A 21,997-nucleotide genomic window follows, 5' to 3' on the forward strand; every position below is an offset into this window, starting at 1 on the left:
TGAGGATTGTTTGTTGTCCTTGCTAATTTCGATCAATGAACACTTCAAAATTTAAACGCAGACCCAGTGAGTTTCAGTCAGAATGCAGCATTTGTGGCTTACCCGGCTCCGCCAGATATACTAACATTTGGATAGTAATTTTGTCTTAATTGGCCTCAGCTACTTTCTTGTCTTTTGACACAGGCTTGTTATAATACAGTGCCAGGTCCAGGTTAACCCACAGGAGTTTGTCAGGAGGGAAGAAAATGTTGCTGCTTTAGTGGGAGCTCAGTTCAACAAAACTGGATCCATTTTTTTAAATGGGAAAGATGTTTAATATACTTAATTACTGCTTTCAGTTTTGTACCAAATGCTACCTCTTGGGCAAGACTGTATTTCTACAGGAGTTGTCCTAGTTGTAACCTATTTTAAATAAACAAAACAAAAAACAAGCACCAGAACCCACAACTGTTTCACGGGGCTTTACAGCTCCTACTTTGAAGACACTTTTACTCAAAGTCAAATTTCCAGGCTTTGAAAACAGTTGACTTCATAAGAGAATTTGGCTATTTAAGCTGCAGATTTATTAAATGAGGCTTTTGTGTGAGATTTCTTCTTTGAAACCAGCATAAAGTTAGATTTGAGCACTAATTATCTTTCTGAAATTGTTCTGTAATTTGTGCTTAGGGTTGTCGTTTTAATGTTGGAACCTATATTTTCTTAGATAATAAACCTGACCAACATTTACGTTGTATTTAGAATTGGAAACTGTCCTGTGTAGCCAGTTCTGTAAATGGATAGAGTAGTTAACACTTGGATATAGTGGCTGCATTAAAAAGTTGTCTTGCCAATAGTTACCATGCAGTGAATATCTGATATCCCCCTTAGTTGGAATAGATCTCTGGTATTATCTAGGCAAGCGTTGCCTCTTTAATGACCTCTTCTGCATCTGTGAGTTGTCCCTACAGTTATTTGGGGTGAAATAAGTCTGTACCATAATCACTCATTTATGAGTAAAATAAGTACAGTAAGTGCTAAACCATGTCTTGATTTTTGGGGGGGAGCTGAGAGGTATGGAGAAGGGGGATTGTAGGTATCAGCCTATTGGAATGCTGAGTGCTATTTAAAAGCTATTACTGACCCACAGAGGTGCAGAAGAAAATGGCCTTAGATCATCAAGAAAGAAGAGTTCCAGTTTCCATCCCAACATTTCCATTGTCTCTCTAAACATCTTTAAATCAGGGATTATGAATTGTTTTCTTCCAATGGTCATCAGAAGTAGTCTTACTATTACTTACTACTTAATATTGTTAGACTTGTTTTCAATACTGGAAAAGTAACCAAAAGAGTACATGCTGTTTTTTTGGGGTTTTTTTGTTTTGTTTTTAAAGTGCATCCTGTACTTTGTTGGTGCTCAGTTGTAAACTGTTAACAATGTTAGTGCTTAGTAACTGGTTAAAATGTGTTGATATAATAATTCCTGTACTTGGAAGGCTGATTGCTTCTATGTGTTGTAAAATTAAGTTTTTCAGTGGTTAATTTTTTGGACAACGCTTTCTAGAAGCACCCTTAATAAATACCTTAGCACCAACCCTATTTGCCTTTAAATTTCTAAACATCTTACTACATCACAATTAAAAATTCCTTTTTGTAGAGGCATTATTGGAAGCCTGGAAATAACCTCTTGTGCATAGTGACAAGTCTTTAAATTCTTTGCTGGAATCTCTAATAGATTGTGAAATATGAATTATGACAGTTCTTATTTTCTCTGTTTTAGCAGGTAATTGCTGCCATGGAAACACAACTGTCTAATGGACCAACTTGCAATAACACAGCCAATGGTCCAACCACCATAAACAACAACTGCTCATCGCCAGTTGACTCTGGGAACACAGAGGACAGCAAGACCAATTTAATAGTCAACTACCTTCCTCAAAACATGACACAAGAAGAGCTGAAGAGTCTGTTTGGAAGCATTGGGGAGATAGAGTCCTGCAAGCTTGTAAGAGACAAAATAACAGGTATGTTGGAACTGTAATTTTGCATATGCACATACAGGCAATATGCTCTTTAAACCAGCATTTTGCATAACATTCAGCTGTTGTGAATTATGGGATTCAGATGGAAGAAGCAGATACGTTGCTAGGCTGAAGATATTAGCTGTGCTACAGTCTCACTTACGAAGAATTTAAATGCTTTTTATTTGCGTTTCATCCAAGTTGGTAGATGAGCAATATAAATGCTAACGGGGCCTTTGAATGCTTTCTGAGCTAGACATTAAAGGCTTTTGGAAAGGATATTGAGATGTGAAAAGAATAGATAACTGTACATCATTGACTTGTGGGGTATTTTTTGATTAACTCAGTTGGAACTTTGGTTTGCACTAAGCCCGGCAGATGGAACAGCACAACTTAATTCTCCTCTCTTTTTCCCCCTCCCCCCCATGAGATAAATTAAATAAATCTGAAGCTTCCCATTTTTCAGTGGGGAAAAGGGTGGATGGAATCCTTGTTCAGTCATACTCGCTACAGTCTCTTGGGTGGAAAATAAAACTTTGCACGGCAATATTTTAAATGCAGCTTCCGTGATACATTTTATCTGTCCTGTCTGAGAGATGTTGCAATAATGTGAACTGAAGACTGAATGCAGCATTTCTTTCATTTAACTTTTTGTTTACCATAGGTTGAATAGTTCTGTTGCACAGGTCACACATGTCTCCAGGATGAAGACATTACAAGCCATACCCCTGGTTATTAACTTTGAGTATTTTTAAGTCAGTGGTTTTCAAAGTTTTGTATTGGTGACCCCTTTAACACAGCAAGTCTCTGAGTGTGCCCCCCTTATAAATTACCCCCCCATTTTTAATTTAATGTAATGGGGACTCAGGGCTGTCAGCTCCATGGAGCTGAGAACTCATGACCCCATGTAACACTGGTCTACAATTTTTGAGAAGTCATCTGCTTCAGAGAGAAAATGTGGTATTTATCATGTATTTTGATGTGCTGAATTCAAATATGACCATTGAAACAACTGACTGGCTACTGTTTCTAAGATATTTAAGTTTTTATATTTTATGTCTACGTATATTGTGTGGATAGTAGAGTTTTAATCATAAATTGTAAACCTAGGTCTTTTCATGTGTTTATGGTTGCTTTACATGATATTTCACCTGTCCTGTTTATGTAACACTTCAAAAATCAGCAAAAGGGTTATATAAATAAAATTTATTATGAAACAAAAGGCAAAAAACTATTCTGTACATAGTTTAGTCCTATTCAGTATCTACTCGGTGCTTCTTGGCTTGTCTCTTGTATTCATTAAATGGAGCATCTCTTGTCACTGTCCAGCAGGGCCTGCAAGCATTGATGGGCTCCATTTGCCCTGATAGCGTTTCCCCATTGTTGCAACGTCCTGGTGAAATCGCTCGCCGTGCTCGTCTCTCACTGCTCCGCAGTTCGGTGGAAAAAAATCTAGATGAGAGTGCAAAATATGTATCTTTCGTGACATGTTGCAACCAAGGCTTTTGTATGCCTTGAGGAGGTTTTCCACAAACAACCTGTAGTTGTTTGCCTTGTTGTTTCCGAGAAAATGTATTGCCACTAACTGGAAGGCTTTCCATGCCGTCTTTTCCTTGCCACGCAGTGCATGGTCAAATGCATCATCTCGAAGAAGTTCACGAATCTGAGGACCAACAAAGACACCTTCCTTTATCTTAGCTTCTCTTAACCTTGGAAATTTTCCACAGAGGTACTTGAAAGCTGCTTGTGTTTTGTCAATGGCCTTGACAAAGTTCTTCATCAGACCCAGCTTGATGTGGAAGGGTGGTAACAAAATCTTCCTTGATTCAACAAATGGTGGATGCTGAACACTTTTCCTCCCAGGCTCCAATGACTGTCAGAGTGGCCAATCTTTCTTGATGTAGTGGGAATCTCTTGCACGACTATCCCATTCGCAGAGAAAACAGCAGTACTTTGTGTATCCAGTCTGCAGACCAAGCAAGAGAGCAACAACCTTCAAATGCCACAAAGCTGCCAGTGAAGTTGGTCATAGTTTACGCACCTCAAAAGTTGTTTCATGTTGTCATAGGTTTCCTTCATATGGACTGCATGACCAACTGGAATTGATGGCAAAACATTGCCATTATGCAGTAAAACAGCTTTAAGACTCGTCTTCGATTGAATCAATGAACAGTCTCCACTCATCTGGATCGTGAACGATGTTGAGGGCTGCCATCACACCATCGATCTTGTTGTAGGCTACAAGATCACCTTCCATGAAGAAGAATGGGACGAGATCCTTTTGACGGTCACGGAACATGGAAACCCTAACCTCTCCTGCCAGGAGATTCCACTGCTGTAGTCTGGAGCCCAACAGCTCTGCCTTACTCTTGGGTAGTTCCAAATCCCTGACAAGGTCATTCAGTTCACCTTGTGTTATGAGGTGTGGTTCAGAGGAGGAGGATGGGAGAAAATGTGGGTCCTGTGACATTGATGGTTCAGGACCAGAAGTTTCATCTTCTTCCTCGTCTGACTCAAGTGAGAATGATTCTGGTGCATCAGGAACCGGCAGTCCTTCTCCGTGGGGTACTGGGCGTATAGCTGATGGAATGTTTGGATAATGCACAGTCCACTTTGTCTTCTTTGACACACCTTTCCCAACTGGAGGCACCATGCAGAAGTAACAATTGCTGGTATGATCTGTTGGCTCTCTCCAAATCATTGGCACTGCAAAAGGCAGTGATTTCCTTTTCCTGTTGAACCACTGGCGAAGATTTGTTGCACAAGTGTTGCAGCATATGTGTGGGGCCCACCTCTTGTCCTGATCTCCAATTTTGCAGCCAAAATAAAGGCGATAGGCTTTCTTAACCATAGTGGTTATACTGCGCTTTTGTGATGCAAAAGTCACTTTACCGCAAACATAGCAGAAGTTATCTGCACTGTTCACACAAGTACGAGGCATCTCTGCTCATTTTGGCTAAACAGAAATGTGTCCCTTTGCAAAATCAAACACTGACAAATAAGAGAGCACGACACCGTATGATTTCTAGAGCTGATATAGGGCAATTTGTTCAGCAGAGTGATGTAAGCTTCGTTATGATTGCATCATCCATGACTTCTAGGAATAACATGATGCATTCATATCATGCATGACCCAATACCAGCTTCAGATTGCATCGTTCATTGTTTTGCCTAAAAAGCAAGTACTGTCCAAACCCAGTCATAGATTTATTCTTAGATCCAGTCAAAGATGTAGTTTAGTCATTTCTGGTTTAAATTGAGATCCCTTCCCTTTAGAACTCACCTATCCTCCGCCATTCCCAAGTCAAGGGTTGTATATACTGACCCAATAGCATATCTTGAAAACTAGAACCAATCAACAATTTTAAGCATCATTTTCATTCTCAGTGACCCAGTATTAGTAAAGTTTGACTACATTTATTTCAGAAGCATTTTGGCTGTAGAGCAGTGTAATCATCTTGTGACCCCCCTGAGGGGTCATGACCTCCCAGTTTGAGAACCCCTGTTTTAAACACTGTTGGGTGGATGTGTATACATATATTTAAATAACAAAATGAAGAGCTGTATTACAAAGTTTGTTTGATCTCATCCCATTCTCTTTGCCAGCTGTCAAAGTGTATGCAAAATTAGAAGTATTTAAACTGCATTGCATAGTCAGTGGCTGTAGCAAAGTTTTAGCTAGAGTTGACATTTTTAGATGAAGTTCCTTTATGTGTATAAAACTAACTTTCTGGTTCTCAAGGAATTGCCTGTTTGTTTGCATAAAGGTTTTTGAGTATTCCACATCCAGCTTTTTAAAGTGATTGCCAGCTAAATCATTTTTTCAGTTACATATTTCCAGTACACTTAGAGATGGGGCTTTTAAGATGTCTTGGATCTTGTGTGGTTTTTAAAGAGAACTCTCTGTAAGGTCCCAACCTCCATTTGCTGACTTTTTGATTTGAGAGGGGAGGCTTCCCTCATGTAATCAGTAAAGCTGGTAGAAATTTTGCAAATCCAGATGTTTTTTTTACCTCAACTCAAATTTTTTTGGCAAGCTTTCTGTTTTTTTTTACCAGCTCTAATAATTAAGAGCTAACAGAGTAGAAAGAGCATTGTAGAGTAGAAATGCAGAGGTCCCAGTTTAGAGACCAGTTTTATTCTGAAAGTTAGCTTTAGGGACACGAACACCTAGCTGTGACTGCAGTAGGAAATGGGGATGTCAGCCTGAGGCTTAGAGGGCACCTGTAGCCCATGAGCAGAAACATATGGGAAAGGAATCCACACACCTCTGCTGAGAGCTGGCCAGGTGTCATTTGCACTGTGTGCATGCTCTCTTTCCTGACTACACTGTTCCAATGGCATGGATCTCTGCAGGCATTTTACCCAACAGTAGCCATGTTACAGTTGCTGCTGGAGTGGGGAACTGGTGGTTCTTGGCAGCTAGCCAGGAGCTGTTGAGGAAAAGAGGATTCTCCCAGCATCACACTGTACCTGTGCATCTGCCTAGACCATCATCCCTACTGCAGTTGGGCTTGCCTTCTTCCAGCCTAGTACTGACTAACTATAACAGACCCCATGTGATCTGTATGATTAATTTGCACCATGGACCCAATTCCATGGCAACATTAATTTAGTCTAGCGCTGTGAAATATCATCCTGCATTCCCTTCCTTCCTCCCCACATACATGCCACTAAGATTCGGGTTCAAAATACTAATTGAATTTTTTTTAAAAAGATGTCAACAGTCCCCTTTTTGAGGATGACTTTCTCCACTTTGTGCTCCAGGCAACTTTGTTCCATTTCCCCGGTGTTAGATCCTGCAGTGTTTTCCGGGTGGCCTGACTCCTTCCCCTTTCTCCTTCATGTGTTCCAGGAAAGGGGAGCTTCAGCAGCTCATCACTTTGGGCCACCGCTGCTGCTGCTGCTTTTCTCCAGTCAGCCTAGTTGGGCAGCCTATTCTAGCTCCCTTAATCCTCCCTGGCTGCAAGCTGGAGTCTAACATTTCAGTCCTTGACCTCCTGTTGCCTAGCTCCATGGGGAAGTTCAGGGAATGTGCACTGGAAGTCAATTAACTCCTCCCTACTGGGAATCCCTGAGGATCTAAATTGGCCATCAACAAGTTGAGGCTTGAAATTAGGGGAAGGTTTCTAATCATCAGAGGAATAAAGTTCTGGAAGGGGATCAGTGGGGGCAAAAAAACTTTAAGTTGCTTCAAGACTGAACTCAGTAAGTTGATGGAGGAGATTTGTTATGAGAAATACATTGATTAGGTGAAAGACTATTAATTTTTTTGGTGGGTTCACCTAGTGCTAAACTCTGCCAAAGTTAAACACTAAATTTATTGAGGTTATATGGCTGGAATTTCAGGGAAAAATTTGAGACTTTGGTGTCTTAAATGGCAGGTCCTCAAGGCACACAGCTTGTAGTAAAGTTTAAGCCCATCATGACTGACTGAGATTAGGCCCTGTGTCTGTCCCAAACCAACTGGTCAGCATCAAATTGTGTTGTGTGGGTCACAGAGCCCAGATGAGCCCACAGTTTGGAAACCCTTAAAATGTCAATGGAAGGCACAATGGAGTGAGACTAGACTTAGGGCTTGTCTACACGAGGAAGCTCGTGTGGAATAAGCCAGTGTGTAAATTTTGAAGTGCACTTGCTATCCCTCATTAATGCTATGTGGGGACACTTACTTTAAAATATACTGAGCAAAACCACACACAGGCACTTCTCGTGCACAGTTAAGAATGCCCACGTAGGGAATTAGTGTGGAGTAGCTAATGTGCTTTAAATTCACCCTCTAGCTTACTCTTCTTCACTAACATCCTCATGTAGACAAGCCCGCAGTCTCAACTCAATCTGTTTGTAAATTTTTATTGTCCCTTGAGGGTAAGGAAAAGGATGCTAAAATTGCTCTCTGATCCTTGATTGAATTTAGCAGGGCCTGTGCATTTTGGGGGAGCAAGTGAAAAGGAGTGCAAGTGGGGGAAAATATAAGCTTAAAATATGCATAAGCAGTATCTTTTTGGGATTTTTTTTCTTGCTCCTTACTGCTAAATCATACATCCACGTATATTCACTACAATGTCTCCATGTAGACTTCATAGACTCTGCTTTAGCGGGTGCTGTTTAACTAGCACTTGAGTAAAACAAAAGGCCACAGAGCTACAGCAGCTAGCATTTTACAAACTCCATTGCTGAAAGAGCACTTGTCTGTTGGACACTTTTCTGTTCTGTGCATCTTGTTAAAATGGTGTTGCTAGAATAGTTGCTTTAAAAAAGAAATCTCAAACTCTTCAGTGGAGATCTTGTGTGCGAAGTATTGGGCAAGAGCAAATGTCTGTATTGGCATGTTATGTATCTGTTTTTAATGATTGTCCAAGTGTCCTCCTTTGTGGGCCTGAGATAGGAATCTCTTTGAATAGCACTGTCCATTGGAGCTGTGCCAGTGCCCTGCATACCCTCTGATGTTCTGTAGCTAAGGGTATAAAGAGCAGAGAGTCTGGAACTGTATTTCAGTTCCTTTTTACCGCCAACCGCACTACACAGTTGTGGCCTTGCGTATTGGTTGTATTTGGGGTTCTAGTTACATTGTCCAGTTAAATTTCACCTTTTAAGCCCTTTGGCCAAAAAAAAAACAACCAAGGAAGCACCCTTAAAGTCTGGGAAGTGTCCTGCCACTTGACCATTCTTACATGGAATTGTTGGAGTCTCCAGGATACAAATCCTATCCATTCTACAAGGCAGTTATTCCCATCAATGACACTCAAAATACCTTTCCTTAGCCTTGGTACGCACATATACCACACACATGCTCTATGAAAAAGGCCCCCCAAAGTGCCTGAAGCTCTTTCTCATAGAGACCTGTGAGGGCCTCTTTGGTTCCTAGATAGGAGAAAACTGCCACCCGGCGTAGACCATTTAGTGAATACTCTGTTGTGCTGGTGATTCACCATGTGCTACAGGACTCATTCAGTGTTGAGTTCAGAGTCAGTGGAGGGATGTCCTCCTCTCTTCAGCCCATTCCTGTGGGGAAAGAGGAAGGAAGGATCCCTAATCTTAGGGTGACTAGCAACATAAATGGCTCACTGGTACAGAGGAGATCAAAGCTAGGAGGCAGTTTTAGGCCCAAAACAGCTCCCACTGATTTTTCTGCACTGCAGGGCCTCCAGAAAACCTCAATGCTGTTCAAAGAAGCTTTTCTCCTCACCCATATTGCTATGCTGCCTTCAAGCCACTCAGCACTGGAAAACCCTGTACTGGCCCACTTGGCACTGAAGTGCTTGCCATGGTGCCATGAGTGTCTCAGCTCTCTGCCCTGGCATTCAGCAATGAAAGACACTGGTACATAGACTTCCAGCACTGACATCAGAGCCCCACACACCATCCTCTATGGTGCCAATCATGGTTCCGGTTGTGGAAGAAACAACTTCAGAAATGACGCTCTCATTACGCATGAGGTTCATAGTACAGGGGATTGAATGGTGGTAAACAAGCCAGTTGCTGTTGTGGTCTCCAGTAAGAATCTGTTCGTTCCATAACCATCCACATCTTGTATCTCACTATTGATCCAAGGTATTCTGGAACTGACTAGAACTCCTGAAAGAATGGCTCCACCTATGGAAGACTTTTTCTTCCTTCTCCTCCTGCATCTGAAAAGAGAGGAGATTCCTCCATGTGTTTGCCACATTCACTATCCTACAAACTGAGCTACTTGGCTAGGTAGTCCAGGGCACACCCCTATAAGAATATCAGGCCACTTGACAGCAAGACCCTGTGATACTTCTCATGGCCTGCAGCACTTGCTTGTTTTTGGGCCCCATGTGGAATATCCCAACAGAAGGGCTATATCTCATGGTCTGCCTCAAGACCTGTCTCCTTTCCTTCATATATCCCAGGAAGGTCAATTAGTTCAGTGTTCACCCCTCCAAAACTAAGATGTTGAGCAGGATAATGTGCAGAAAGCTGAGAACCAACCTATTTCTATGGTGACTTCATCTTTGCTGGATGAACCGACTACCCGGCTGTTCCAACCCAGCCTGATTACTGCATCTTTGAGGAACTCTTATGGCAGATGGTGGATACCCTGGAAATTCTCCTGCACACTCTGCTGGAGATGGCACAAACTCCTGGAGAGGTAAAACTGCTCTGACCCTGGTGGATTGTCAGTACCAATAAATGAAGATCTGTTAGGTCCCCTAGCTGGTTCTGTGGCAAACCCCAGCCTTAGTGGCACCCATATCAGAAAGATAATACCTCTTCCAAGAAGTTTTAGCGTTTTTCAAGTCCTCCAATGTGTGTATTGGGGTGACTGATCCACAAGAGGCCTAAACAACAGGGACTGCCTAAGCCAACACCATGGGACAAAGTCCTGAAAATGCTTGACCTCTCTGGATGAAAAACACATTCCGCAGCCAGTTTACAAATGTGCATATTGAACGACCAAAGTAGAACTGCCAGGCTAAATATGACTTCCTGAACTGGGATTGAGTGTCAGTTTGTTGCATCTTCCATAGGAGCATAGGGAGAAACTCAGTGGTAGAAAGGCAAATAGTGGCATGTGTGTCCTTAGACGTTTCCCTCAATTTCTTGGGCATGGCAAGGATCTGCATTCCCTCCTTCCCACCACACACCCCAGTTTGGGAACTATCTTATCAGGAGGCCTGTACCCTTTTAACCTCTGAAAAGTGGGTCCTGGAGATACTGGATAAAGGGTACTCCATCCAGTTCCAGTCTCTCCTCGATGCGGAGCAGGTATGGACTCCTCTCAAGAGTGTTGAGAAAGGAAGTGGACTCCCTTCTGTAGCTCAGAGCTGTGGAGCTCAGAGCTGGGGATTCTACTCATTTCCTAATCCCAAAGAAGAAAGCAGATTGGCATCGCATTCTGAATCTTCAACTCAACAAATATAGCTGTTTTAAGTATGGTGACTCTAGCATCGGTAATTCCTACCTTGGTGCCTCAAGATTGGTTCATGGTTCTCCTACTTACAAGATGCCTATTTGCATATCACAATTCACCTGGCCCACAGGAAATGTGCCATTTCCCTGGTGGCAAAGTCTCATCAGTCCAAAGTGCTTCCCTTGAGACTCTCCGTGACTCTGGGGATATTCAAGTGACTAGTGGCTGTGGCAGTTGATCTAAGGAGATAAGAGATCCATATTTTCCCATAGCTCAAGGTTTGCCACTGTGGAGGTCAGAATCAACAAAGAGAAATCCGCTCTTGCCCTACTTAAAGCATAGAATAAATGGTGGGAGGGGTAAGAGTATTGGCCTATAGAGCAGTAAAGGCGTAGCTACCACTGTACAGGTACCTCACCATTCTGAGTGTCTCAGACCAACTGCAAACCTGGCCAAAGACATCAGTCAGGATGTGTGTCAGGCTCATGGGACATATGACCTCCAGCAGTGTAAAAATTGTGGCCTCTTGATGTATGTAAAGGTGCAACTGGTGAAAAACCTAACTTTTTCCGTAGCAATTTATGCATGAGAATCATGGGAAGTTAATGCTGCTGACAGGAAGACAACTGAAACTTTTGCAATATGATTCTGGTGAAGCCTCTTGCGGATCTCCTGTACAGGGGAAAGAAATGGATGCCTGTTAGACCTATTATTGGAGAGAAGCAGATCCTGATGTCAGAAATCAACAGATGCAGATTTAATGTACTTTGGTCACATTCGGCATAGAGATGGAAATAACCTTGAGGAAAGTTACAGAAGTAGTGGTAGAGGGTCATTGGAGCAGGGGATAGCCAGCCAGGAAATGGATGGATGGTGTGCAGCAGATCATTGGAAGGTCAGCTATTGAGTGCTCCAAGTTAGTGATGAACCATGAAGGTTTCTGAAAATTTTGCTAAAATGACTGATTATTCAGACATAAATGGATTTACTTAAAAATTCTTGCTTAACGCTGTTACTGAATGCTACTTGAATCAAGCATTCAGCTTGCTAGTCATCTTTCCTAAGCCTCATACGAATGAAGCGGAAGATAAACTCCATACCTTGAATGTGTCAGGACTCTTACCATTTGGACCGACTGAGACCATTCAGGAATTCTGCTAGACTATATTTCTGGCTTTTGCTAAACGGAATAAAATGTCAGCCTGTAGCCACACACAAACTGGGTTTCAGACAGCGTTAGAACTTGCTATCTGATAGATCGCTTGGACCGACCTATGCAGATCAGTATCTATTCTAGCAGAGTTTAATCCGCCTCTGCAGCTTTGCTAAGGGACACTTCACTTTTGGAGATTTGCAGAGCAGCTACCTGGAATTTCACACATTCACCCAGTGCTGCTTCTTGGTAGAGGGCTCCAGATTAAATGCCAGCTCTGACAGAATTGTCTTACAGCAGTTTTCAATAGACTCCAACCGCAGACTCCAGGGCTTGGGATCACTGTATGCAAGTCACCAGAAATTACATACATATGGACAACACATATAAAAGATCTGCAGTTACTGTAGGGTAACGATTTTTTCCCATTATGTACATGGAGAAATTTTAACCGTAGTAGACACCAGTGTCTACTACTACATAACCTAAAGAGGTTTGCATTCAACATTTTATTTTAAAATAATGTGATTACGAAGAATAAACTTTAAGTGATACGGAGCCAAGAGTTGAACTCAGCATTAAATCTAAGGGCTTATCTCTAATACGTTGTTTGGGGCTTGTACTTGTACAGTGGTGGAAGAAGGAAAAATTCAGCGCTGGCTGTCAGTGCATTCTGTGTCTAACCCTGGCATGGATGGCACAAAAATATTGAATTTTCAATATTTGATCTGTGGTCTCGCATGAGTTTGGCTGTCTGTTTTTGTAGATTTCTCTCCTTTCCTCTTCTGAACCTGGTTCCCACCCATAAAAAAGCTCATCAAAATGTTTAGGTCCTTGACTAGGGATCCTAGGTGCCATGATAATGCAAATTAATAAAAATCGCTTTCTAATGGCGTTTGTCTGAGTAGAACAAACATATGGCCAATATTTCAACTCAACGTAGGATAAAAAGGTTGAGAAGCCCTATTAGGAGCCCCTATGTTTTTGTGCATTTTATTAAATACTCATGGCCTCATTGGATCTCATATTTAACACATTTCAAAACACTGGAGCAGATTCAGCAAACTGGTTCAGACAGCTAAGGCTGTTGCACTATAGGGGAGATTCTTCTTTCTACAGAGCAGCACAATTTTTTTTCTCCCCCAATCTGAATAATTGCTTGTTCTTGGTTTTTGTGTCTCATTTGATGCTTCTTGAGATGTCAAAGCAGAGCTAATGTATTACTATTGATTGTGATTTTTCTTGTAACAATAATTGCAGCAATTAAACTGGAAAAAAATAAGCATCACAAATCTGTGGTAAGGGGAATAAAATGGAAACTACTGTAGTTGTAAATATGTAATCTATAAAATACAGCATACTTATTGTGGGGCGGGGGGGGGGGGGGGGGGAAATGGTTTAGAAACTAGTATGCCAAGCTCGTTGGAGTCACCCCTGTGTTCATGTACCCATTTGGTTCAAGATTCAGTTTGACAAGACATGTCCCTTCTTGCGTATCCTCTTTGCAACTATAGCAGATGCTTGTCTCAGAACAAAAAGGATCGTGCTTGTTAGATAAGTACTGACTTGAATCTTTGTTTGCATCTGAGATTCCATAGTTATTGTGCTATATTTTAGCAGGAAATAATTGCATCCTCTGAAATGCCCCGTTGCAGTTCTTCTGGAAGCCGCTTTCTGCATATAATTAGCTGTATATTTTCCTTTAGTGTGGGGAAAAAATAGAACTTCACATTGTAATTCCAACTGCATGATCTCTCTGGGGATCCGGTCCCACAGCTGGAGAAACATTGACAGGAGACTACTGTGCAGGAGAATCTGCGTAACATCATTTTTTTTCCCTTTGGACTCCATTGCTGCTCATCACACACATTCCCAAGAGAATCCAATTTGCTTTATTTGTAAGAAACCCAAAGATGATTTTGGAAAAAGTACTCTCAAACTGAATTCCATCAACCTTCTGAAACACAGGGGAGACGTGGGACTTCCATCATTTCCTTGCAAAATAGCAGTGTGCAAACCTCTAAATCACTGCCTGCTTCAACAAACAAGATGTATATTGATACCTCATCAAGAAGTAAGTCAGTTTTTTCTCTTACTCTTGGCAGAACATCTTCAGCATCTGTGAGCCAGCTACCTGGCATGAATGTAGAATGTATTCACAGCTTGAAATGTCCGCTTTCTTCAGCCAGGGTCGTTGTGACCTCAGTGCCTTCAGATACCGAGCCTGAAAATGGTGGTGCACAAGAGTAGAAGAGCTTAGTTGAAGTCAACACACATTCCCAAATGATACCAGCAGCAAAGGGAGCCATATGAGCACCTTTACACTGTTAGCTACAGAGAACCCATGTTTCTTCCAAACTTTCAAGTTTTTTTCTAAACTTGAAGAATGACAAAGAATAAACATAATTCAGGCAATTTTTATTGCTCAAGAAGTGACTGGGTGGGCTTGCTTTTGCATTTGGGACAACCTCATTCTCTGCTCATGTACCAAATCTCAGTTAGGGATCCCTTCTGCAGTCTGACCTAGAAATACAAGCTCTAAACTAGTGGTTTGAGAAGCCAGTATTTTAGCGGTACCATTTTTATCCAGTAAAAAAGCTTGACATTTGTTTGTCATTTTATTCCTGGTGTCCTAAGAGGGGCATACACAATGTTTTACTGTCTTAACAGGAAAGGTGAGACCAACATTTGTGGTCGGCTGCTAGTTTTGTTCAGCCTTCTATTGTTAGGCTTATGTATAGCCCTGGGTTATCGGTCAGACTCTTGTCTCTCTCTTTCCCACCCATCCGCCATTTGCACTCCTTGTGATTCTTCTGGACGGTGTCTCGTTTGCAGTCTTCAGATAGACACTTAGTTTCCTCCTTCCTCCTAAATTGTTCCAACTTGCGCTTGCTCTTCCTTTCTCTGTCTATTGAGAGCTTCTGTAGTGGCTATAGTTTCTGCTAAAAGGGTGAGTGAGACAACAGCCCTCTTGCCGTTTTTCCTTTCCTCTCCTCTTTCGTAGGGAAGAGGTGATTCCTACACAAAATGTCTTGAAGATTGTCCTGCCTAGCATCTTTCTAGTCTTTTCTTGAAGTCCAGGAGTCAAAATGTCTGACAGGCTGTGCAATTATCTGTTGTCCAGTTGTTGATGGTGCCTAGTTACTAGGACTCCAGAGATGCTTGTGGTAGGTTGGAACCATGCATGACTTGGGGCTGGAAAGAAAACTAGTTTTTTTGAATCAGAAATAGTTGTTTATCTTCAAAAGCTCTAACCAGTTTAGGGAAACCACAAGAGCTCAGCCCAAACATCCATCTTCATGGAAGCATGAACTGCAGTCTCTTTGGCTCTATTTTTTACTTATTTTTCCCCAATAGAATATAGAGATGACCTCTTCACCCCCTCAGCTTTAGTTTGGAATTTCAGTACAGAGAGCTGAATTTCATGCTCCTCTGAGGATGAGAGGTTCCCATGTAAGGGCTACCAGGTATTAATAGAGTACTGAACAGCAGCAGCACAGGTAATCTTCTAACCCTCCACTTAGGCTATAGCCATATGAAAACCCATCAGAGTCTCCATAAACAAATAGCAGAATGGCTCAAGGATCACTATAAAAGGACTTGGCTTTCGGAAGGATCTGTAGGCTCGCTTCAGCAAAAGTGAAACAGTTTTCAAGATGTGTTCACATGAAGCTCCTAAAGTCAATGACTGGAGGTTGCTGCCTCAAGCTGTTTCAACCTTTTTCACACAATGTTAGTGTCCTGAATCTTGGTTACATTATGAGCCAGAGAAGTGAGATTCCTCATGCTCTATATTTGTTGGCAGGCTTTGGAAGTCTCTACCTGTTTCCTAATCAACATGATTGACTGGGTTGTAACTCCTTGAGTTGGAGACCTACTGAGATGACAGTTCTGGAAATATTTTAGTTTCTCTTTTCCCATCTTATGATTCTGGGCATTTTTCTCCACTCTTGTGGGGGAGCTGTCTGGAAATGAGAGATCTGGATAAGTAGGAAATTATTCCTTTCATAACTAACATTGGTTTTTATTTCATCAAATCAGACATCTCTCCCATACTCTTGATTCACTCAAGTGGTTGTGGCGTTTGGACTTGGGAGGAGGATTAAGATGTTTGTTTAAAACAAAGGCAAGGAAGCATTAAACAAAGAGCAAGAACTAGGGTGCTTGTGAGTACAATCTGCAGCGGCAAAGACTTGGCAAAAGTAGACCTGTCAATTGGAATAGCAACCAATAAGTTACCTCTGAGAGTGTGTGGCAGAATCACCCAGTGGCCTATGGCTGTTCCATCAGTACAGAAAAGTTACATTCTTTTATACAGAAACATGTGCATAAATTGGTACTGTACCTGGATGCAAAGCTGTTGTAAAGGGAGTCTTGCATGCTATGGTGGTTTTAATCAAGTTCCTACTCTTCTAGATGTTGGTATGATTTTTTTTTTTTATCCAAGGATTAACTTTATATTTTGAAATGCTGCTGTGCAGGTCATCACCAGAACTAGTTATTCTCATACTTTGCACCTCCCCCCCCCCGAAAGAGTGATCTGATGGATTGTATTTAGTTCCTGTAAAGCTCCCGCACACAAGCCTGCCACACAGTGTCACACTGGATCCTGAACACACTTTGGAATGGTTGGTGCACAGCATCAGGGTCCACAGGGATGCTTGCTGCCCGGCAGGCTGAGGGGGAGCTTTACACCCCAGCTTGCCAGGAACTATAAATGTTTATGTGGATAAGTGCTTAGTCTTATGATGGCCAATATCCTGTATTACTACTTCTGGGCCTGCTGTGGGTAGAACACTTGCAGATGAGAAAAGGTGCATTTTAGATTTCCAGAGCTCTCCATGAAACACTACAACCCAGAAGGTAACCACCTATATAAAATCTTGTACTGTGATTGTGATTTCATAACTACAGTATTGCTTACAGCGGAAATGGTTTCTTTAGTTCGTGGGTTTTTTTATTTATTTTTTTAAAGATACCAGATAAAATAAGGGAAATCTCAGAGTATAATGTGCTGGAGAAAAGCCAGTCTGCGTTCCTTCTAGCGTTCCTCCATAGTACCAATGCAAACTACATTGACGCTTTGGGGAAATGCTAACTCTTTCAGAGTTCAGGGTTTAAGCGAAAGAAATATATTGTAAATGTGTTTTGTCAGAATGGCCTCAGTAACTTACGGCGATTGTGTGGAAGAGGCTCCAGTCTAAAGATTGTCAACCTGCTTCTGGCAATACTAGCAGTTTTCAGGGATTCCAGCATTGTTCCAATCCTGTAAGCCCCTCTTCTCCCCCCTCCTCCCCCCCCCCCCCCGACATACACGCAAAAGTCCCTGTCATTTGGACAAATTAATCTGACCCATTTAGTCTGAGGAGTTCTCATTGCTAGTGTCTTGGGCAAAGATATTCTATGGCAGCGTGTAGCTAGTGATCATAGCTGATCCTTCTATGTAAGTATTAACTCTGCAGCTTATTTTTTTTAAAAGAGAAAAGTAATCAAAGATCAGATTTGCATAGGCTATTGTTGGTCTGTCAAGATAGTCATGCTGTCAGATTAAGCTCCAGGTAATGCAGTTTTAATAGATGAGGTTTCTATTTCAATACAGTCTACCTAGGATTGGTTAGCAATCTTATTGACTTGTACATCTTTCAGATGTTTACCCCTGAGATGTAATAATGTGGATTTTATTAGTAATAGCCCATGTCCGCAAAGGTGAGTACATTTTCAAGCAGAGATATTTGCTAGAAGTCTAATGAAATAGCTTTTAGCTGTGTAGGATCCTAACAAGTTTGCTATTGGTGTAGCTGTATTAAACAGTTGACAAACCGTTCTGTAGGAAAGAATTTAGTGCAAAGGGTTTCTGGTTTTGTGTCCATGTCCAGCTGTGTTGAACCAAACATCTTGAGGTTTTTTTGCAGTGCCTTAAATTTGTATTTGTAAAAAGGTTGCTAGTTATCCAATTACTATCTGGTTTTCCTTTTCTGTTAAACTTGTAAAATACAGAACAAGTCTTTAATATTGCATCCCAGATGATTCTCCATATCGTGTGGGAATGAAGGATGAAAAAGTTGCTGGTGTTCACATAACTCTACCCATATTATTGGGGGGGTGGGGGGGGGGAAGAACCTGACATAAATATACAATTTGGGTCCTGGGCTCACTAAGTTTCATATTAAATTAAAATCGGCCTGTCAGATGTCTTAAAATCTCAAATTGAAAGTTTAAATGTTTCTATAGACTTAATGTTGGTCTCTGTTAATCTCAGTCCTTGTATGCTGTCAACCACTACCGGTCTTGATGATTTAATCTGGACTACCTTACATTTCTAATGTTCGCCACTTTGGGATATTCTTAAACTACAGAGCTTTTGGGATGTAATATGAAAATTCATCTTGTGTTGTGGTGATTTTGAAATCCACTCCTATAATGACACTTGTCACAAAAGTTGCCTCTCTAAAGTTGTCGTCATTAAAGTCCGTTAATGGCTATTAGCCAGGATGGGTAAGGAATGGTGTCCCTAGCCTCTGTTTGTCAGAGGTGGAGATGGATGGCAGGAGAGAGATCACTTGAGCATTAGGTTCACTTCCTCTGGGGCATCTGGCATTGGCCACTGTCGGCAGACAGGATACTGAGCCAGAGGGACCTTTGGGCTGACACAGTATGGCCGTTCTTAAGTTCTTATGTCATTTTATTTTCTCACAGGAGATGCACACTTTGCCCTGGGTTTGGATAGAAACGGTGTGGTTCTAATCTGAAATGTAAAAATGACATAACTTCAGTGTATCGACTTCTTTTGTGTGTTCTGTGTATGTATCTGAGTTTTCTGCTTTTGATTATTTGCACTGCATAGCTAACGTGGCTGAGTGAGCTAGATTTTATTCCTCCTTGTACGTTAACAGAGCTGTCTTAGGTGTCAGCAAGAACCTAATTTAATTTGGCTGTGGAGTTACACAGCCTAACTTTGCTCATATCCCAAATAGTTATGCATCTGGTGGACATAACTTGCTAATGTTAGTTTCAGCACCATAACAAAAGTGGTGAAAGCTAGAAACAAAATATCTGAGGTGAAAACCATATGGGGTTAAAAACAAAGTTTGAGTGTCCGAACCCATTACTTTAAATGTACTTGAGTGATTATAATAGACTTCAGGATATGTTTGCTGGCTCTAACAACTTTATGAATTATTAGCAGCAGACAGTTGAGCTTGTTAAAAGGGGCATTGTTAAATTAAAAGAAGACTTCGTTGGGGTGGCAAATGACTCCCATTTTATTTTTCAGTGGAAACTCGGTGGGATTGTTGAAGGCTGGGTGAGATGACTGGGAAAGCATAGAAAGACTTACTGTCTGTGTGGGAAAGGAAGGGGGTAGTAATTAAGGTTGGAGAGTAGTGTCTTAAGTGTGAATGCCACACTACCAGTTTTTTATTTGGATATGTGAAGTCAGATGTGCTTTAGCCAGACTTCCAAAGTGGAATGAACTGCTTTTGATTTGTTTCACTATGTAGTTAAGGTCCATAAGGAACTAGACTAGGACAAAATATTCTCAATCTTTGCTCACTTCAATCCCAGCAAGGGATTAATCCACTCCAGAAGTCTAAATTCTTCTAGACTGCATGGGAGCCAGGACAGTATTAATTTCAACATAACTAAAATTAGGATAATGAGTTTCTGTGGTGCTGCATGAATAGTGCATATAAACCATACCAACTCCTTGACAGGGAGCAGCAAACTGCTTGAAATAATTCAAATGCGACACGCTGTCCATCAAAACATTTTCCACAGAAGACTTTTCACCTGTCCTAGGTGAAAACAGTGAGTTAGCAGCAGCATATGACCACTCACTGGTGCCTATGGAGAACTGATATCTGCATGAGGGCATTAAGTTTTATAAAATAAAATTTGAGTCCAGAAACTAACACTTTTTGGGTAAACCTCTTGTGAAATCGGATTGTAAACACTGGAATTTCACACCCAACCTTTAACTTTGCCCCACGAATACTATGTCACTTGAGCTGTGAGTGAAAGACTCTTTTCCAATGAAAAGCCTTCTGACTGGTACACAAAAAACGGGGGAGTCCTTGGGTTGCAGTCCTTGGATATCCTTCATCTGTCCTACCTAATGCCACCCCTTCACCCTCTGAATACTGGTCAGAGAGCACACCATTTCACACAGAAGCCAGCAGTCAAGTTTTTACCAAGTGCACCTTGAAGTTACAGGCCACAATTCCCTAATACCTAGCACAGGGCATGCCTGAGATCTCCTGATGGATGACCTAGATCAAAAGATGAGTGTAAGCAAGAGAATCTTACAGTTTAAAAAAAAAAAAAAAAAAAAAAAGCCCTATTACTATATAAGTCTGTCTGGTTCTTGTGTAAATGTCTCTTTTTGCAATTAGTGTGGCTCTTTCACCAATATGTGTACCATAAGCAAAGCTGAGGGGACAGAGTCAAGGTCAGTGTTGAATCCTGAACTGTGAAGACTTTCATATTTTGACACTTTATTTTAAAGGTTTTAATGCTGTATTGAGAGAAATGCAAAACTATATGTAGTAGCTTGCCTTCATATGCTCTTGGCTTGTCCTTCTCACGGTACTTTATCTGGAAAATAGCATTGGCTCCAAATCGCTTCGCTTTTCTTGATATTTATTAAAAGGAAAACTTTCAGTGTAAAATAAACATTGCATGACTGATGGCAAAAAGATGCATTAATATTCACTAGAGCTCAGAATATCTGCCTTCAATCAAGGACTGGCTGGCAGGTCTTCAACGAGTAATTCTGTTGGAAAAGACAACTTGCAAAGCTAGAGGAAAAGCAGCCTAGTTCGAACTGATTTGAGACTTGCTGCTTCTCTTTATAACTAAAAACTCCAGGTTTTCAGACCTAAACTTCCTGCTTTTTCATACTCTATTTAAAAAAAAAAAAAAAAACCTTAGTTTTAGAAATACAGCTAAAGAGATGCACATTTAACATAACTCCCCAAATTGATGCATTTTTTATGCACATTTATTTTTTTAAGGCTTTTTAGGTTCAGTTCTTGCTGATCTTGTTCTATAGTGATTTTTTTTTTTTAGTTTTGTTTCATTAGTTTGAATATTCTCATTTTTCAGTCTTCAGAATGTTTCATTTTACTGAAATGGTTTAAATCTTTTACTTCAAGTTAGAAGTAAGGTTTTTAAATAGATAATGAGTTTTTTTGGGGTCTGGTTATTAAACAAGGTGGTTCTAGATGCATAGGTTTTTTGGAGTTGCTTCACTATAAAAGTGTGTGTGTGTGTTAGGTCACACTTTTTTCCTCTCCCTTCCTCCTCCTCCTTCAATTCCAGAATACAGTCTTTTGTTAGATATCCACTTCTAGAAGCTGGATCTGTACAGTATTTGAACAGTTAAAATTAATAAAACGTTTACAAAATTCACTTCATTTTTAAGACTATCAATGTCTTAAATCATTGTAATGGAATGACATTGTGGATTCTGTCTCTTATAAGTAGAGTGACCAGATAGCAAGTGTGAAAAATCTGGATGGAGTGGGGAATAATAGGAGCCCATTTAAAAAAACAAAACAAAAAAAAAATCGGGACTGTTCCTATAAAATCAGGACATCTGGTCACCCTACTTATAAGAATTGATGACCCTGATAACACCAAAGGAGGGACCTGCTTCTCCTACAGGCTTTAGCTGTTAAGGAGATCGCAAACTCTTTTAGGAGAAATCAAATCCTGAAATCAAGTCCTGAAAGGAACGTATTCAATCAAATCTACCATGCAACTAGTTTAAAATCATAAGCCATTACTTTACTTTGTGTAGTAAAAAGTGCTTTTAAAATACCTAAATACTTTTTTAAAAGGGGGTTAAAAGCTTGGTTAATTATAACAATTTGAATTTCTTAGCTTTTTTTTTTTCTTCTGATTTTCAGGAAATAAGTGGTAACCTTAAATTTTCAGTTGTTTGATTTGTTGTCTTATAGAAAAGTTTAG

General features: G+C 40.9%; 1 protein-coding gene across 10 annotated transcripts in view; it reads left to right on the forward strand.

Moving 5' to 3' along the window:
• ELAVL2 (ELAV like RNA binding protein 2) overlaps nt 1-21,997 on the forward strand; it is a 143,301-nt gene that overhangs the window by 71,830 nt on the left and 49,474 nt on the right. For 8 of the 10 annotated variants that reach the window (XM_054033242.1, XM_054033245.1, XM_054033249.1 and 5 more), the window contains one exon: nt 1,757-2,000. In XM_054033242.1, the coding sequence (XP_053889217.1) occupies nt 1,757-2,000 (244 nt within the window). The remainder of the gene's footprint in view (nt 1-1,756; nt 2,001-21,997) is intronic. The other 2 variants (XM_054033246.1, XM_054033248.1) reach the window with 1 other exon arrangement.

The sequence above is a fragment of the Malaclemys terrapin genome, chromosome 6 (genome assembly GCF_027887155.1).
Source record: "Malaclemys terrapin pileata isolate rMalTer1 chromosome 6, rMalTer1.hap1, whole genome shotgun sequence".
NCBI classification, from domain to species: domain Eukaryota; kingdom Metazoa; phylum Chordata; order Testudines; family Emydidae; genus Malaclemys; species Malaclemys terrapin.